The sequence below is a fragment of the Aotus nancymaae genome, unplaced genomic scaffold (genome assembly GCF_030222135.1).
Source record: "Aotus nancymaae isolate 86718 unplaced genomic scaffold, 86718_ANA_hifiasm-v0.15.2.pri h1tg000008l, whole genome shotgun sequence".
Lineage (NCBI taxonomy): Eukaryota > Metazoa > Chordata > Mammalia > Primates > Aotidae > Aotus > Aotus nancymaae.
The window spans coordinates 40,516,329-40,518,727 of record NW_026988419.1 but is presented as its reverse complement, the minus strand read 5'-3'; the positions used below and the strand labels follow the sequence as shown (position 1 = coordinate 40,518,727).

The window sequence follows — 2,399 nt, the reverse complement described above, 5'->3', positions numbered from 1 at the left end:
TCCAGATTTCACAAACTCATGGTGCAAAATGGGTCCCACAGCTTCCTCTATTATAACTGCTCTTAACTGCTTGTTGACTGCCTGTGTAAAATTTGATTGAAATAATTCAAATGTTCCTAACAAAACTAGTCATATCCACCCATGCTGTTCTGCCCACTGTAGCCGGCCCCATAACAGCCGCTCACTGACTGGCTCTCCAGGCCACTCTAAGTGGCCTGGGCAGCAGACACCCCCATGCCTTGCATCATCTGGCTGCTGTATGCCCCATTGCTGGCCCCTGTTGTCGAATTCAAGTAGAGTTCTATGTATCTGTGTTGCATGTTGGCTCTGTCTTTGGACATGGCTGCAACAGCTTCTTCGTGAGTAGCAAACTGAACATCTGCTTCGCCCGTCACTCTTCCATCTGGGCCGATCTCAATATGGACGCTCACAGGATTGAGAGGAGAGAAGAAGTTGTAAATGTCGTTCTCGTTCGCTTTGTATGGCAGACCCCTCATGTGGACATAGTGGCCTGTGGTGCTCTGCACTGTGAACTCACTGTCGCCGTATCTGTGGTCATACATTCCGGAGAGACAGTAGCTGAGGTCTCTCCCGAACAGGTCGGTGGTGAAGCCATAACCATCGCTGAGGCCACTGTACTCCTCATAGCCCCCATAGCCTGCGCTGTAGGCACCGGGCCGCATCCTCTCCAGGCCTGCCTGCTTCACAATGCCAATATACCTCCTGGTGGTCCCGGGCCGGTCATAGGGCCCTGGCCGCTGCACAGACATGAACTTCAGAGGGGGATCTGAGTATGACCTAACATTCTCCTGGCTGCTCTTAAACACCTCGATGTACCTGTGCCCTATCCTCTCCTTGTGCTTCCCTAGAGCTTTCTCAGCTAACTCCTGGGAGGCAAACTGCACAAATGCTTCCCCTGTAATCTTGCCTTCGGGGTCCACAGGCAATGTGATCCCGTTTGGCACGATTTCCAACCCTGAGAAGAACTGAACAATTTCTTCCTTTGTGCATCCAAATGGGAGTCCTCGAAGCCGCACAAAGCCATCGTTGGCGCTGTCGGCACTGTTGGGACCACTGTGCTTCAACACCCAATCCATCTCGGTTCTGTGGGACTTGAACACCTCAATGTACCGATGACCCATGCTTTCCCTGTCTTTTTTCAAAGCCAGTTTTACATTGTCTTCTGATCCAAGTTCAACAAAAGCCTCACCACTCTGCCTGCCCTCTCTAATGTAGATGAAATGGACACCTGCGGCCCCATCGTGAATCGTGCAGTCAGAGAGGAAGTTCTGCACGTCTTCAACAGAGCAGGACCAGGGAAGGCCACGGAGCTTGACCACAAAGCCCTCACCTCCCTCAGGGCCCAGCATCATGGACACTTGACAGGATGGGTGTCAGGTGATCTTGGGTGCGGCTTTTTTGTGGCAGGGAGGCAAGCGGGACTGGTTTCTGTTGCTATCAGGCAAGTGCTGCTGGCAGCTAAGAGCCCCGAAATTCTACCGAAGCTCAACCACGCAGAGGGCTCCGAGGAAAGTCCAGGTGTATCTTTTTGTTCTCAATCTCGGCCTCCGAGTCTCTACGTTCCCGCTCTCACATCAGGAACACCGGTCGTCCCTCGGAGCACCTAGAGGAGGGTGGAACGTGGGGAACTTGGCAGTTATAGCAGAGGCAGTTGAGGCTTGTTGACCATCACCATGGAAACCCCCGGCTGCGAGCACGGGGCGGGGCCCAACAGAGGCGAGGGCAGGAACGCGACCAGCGCCAGTCCTCAGCGCCTGCCAGTCGAGTGCACGCGGCTTTCAATGCCTAACTCTCTTTTTTTTTTTTTTTTTTTTTTTTGAGACGGGGTTTCGCTCTTGTTACCCAGGCTGGAGTGCAATGGCACGATCTCGGCTCACCACAACCTCCGCCTCCTGGGTTCAGGCAATTCTCCTGCCTCAGCCTCCTGAGTAGCTGGGATTACAGGCACACGCCACCATGCCCAGCTATTTTTTTTTTTTTTTTGTATTAGTAGAGACGGGGTTTCACCATGTTGACCAGGATGGTCTCGATCTCTTGACCTCGTGATCCACCCGCCTCGGCCTCCCAAAGTGCTGGGATTACAGGCTTGAGCCACCGCGCCCGGCCTCAGTACCTAACTCTTTAATGCTCAGATGCCAGTGAACATCGACATGCATCAAGGCATCCAGGAAACATGAACTCACCAAATGAAATAAGTGAGGTACTAGTGATCAATCCTAGAGAGACAGAGATAAGTGACCTTTCAGACAGAGAATGCAAAATAATTGTTTTGAGAAAACTCAATGAAATTCAAGATAACATAGAGAAGGAATTCAGGATCCCATAACATAAATTTAAGAAAGAGACTGAAATATATAAAAAGAATCAGGCAGAAATTC

At 51.4% G+C, this 2,399-nt stretch overlaps 1 protein-coding gene across 1 annotated transcript; it reads right to left on the bottom strand.

The window, feature by feature from the left end:
* Positions 1-206: 206 nt before the first annotated feature.
* Positions 207-1,486, bottom strand: LOC110567706 (heterogeneous nuclear ribonucleoprotein F-like). The gene has a single exon (XM_064372840.1). The coding sequence runs from the start codon at positions 1,371-1,373 to the stop codon at positions 207-209; it is 1,167 nt and encodes a 388-aa protein (XP_064228910.1). The 5' UTR covers positions 1,374-1,486.
* Positions 1,487-2,399: the final 913 nt, after the last annotated feature.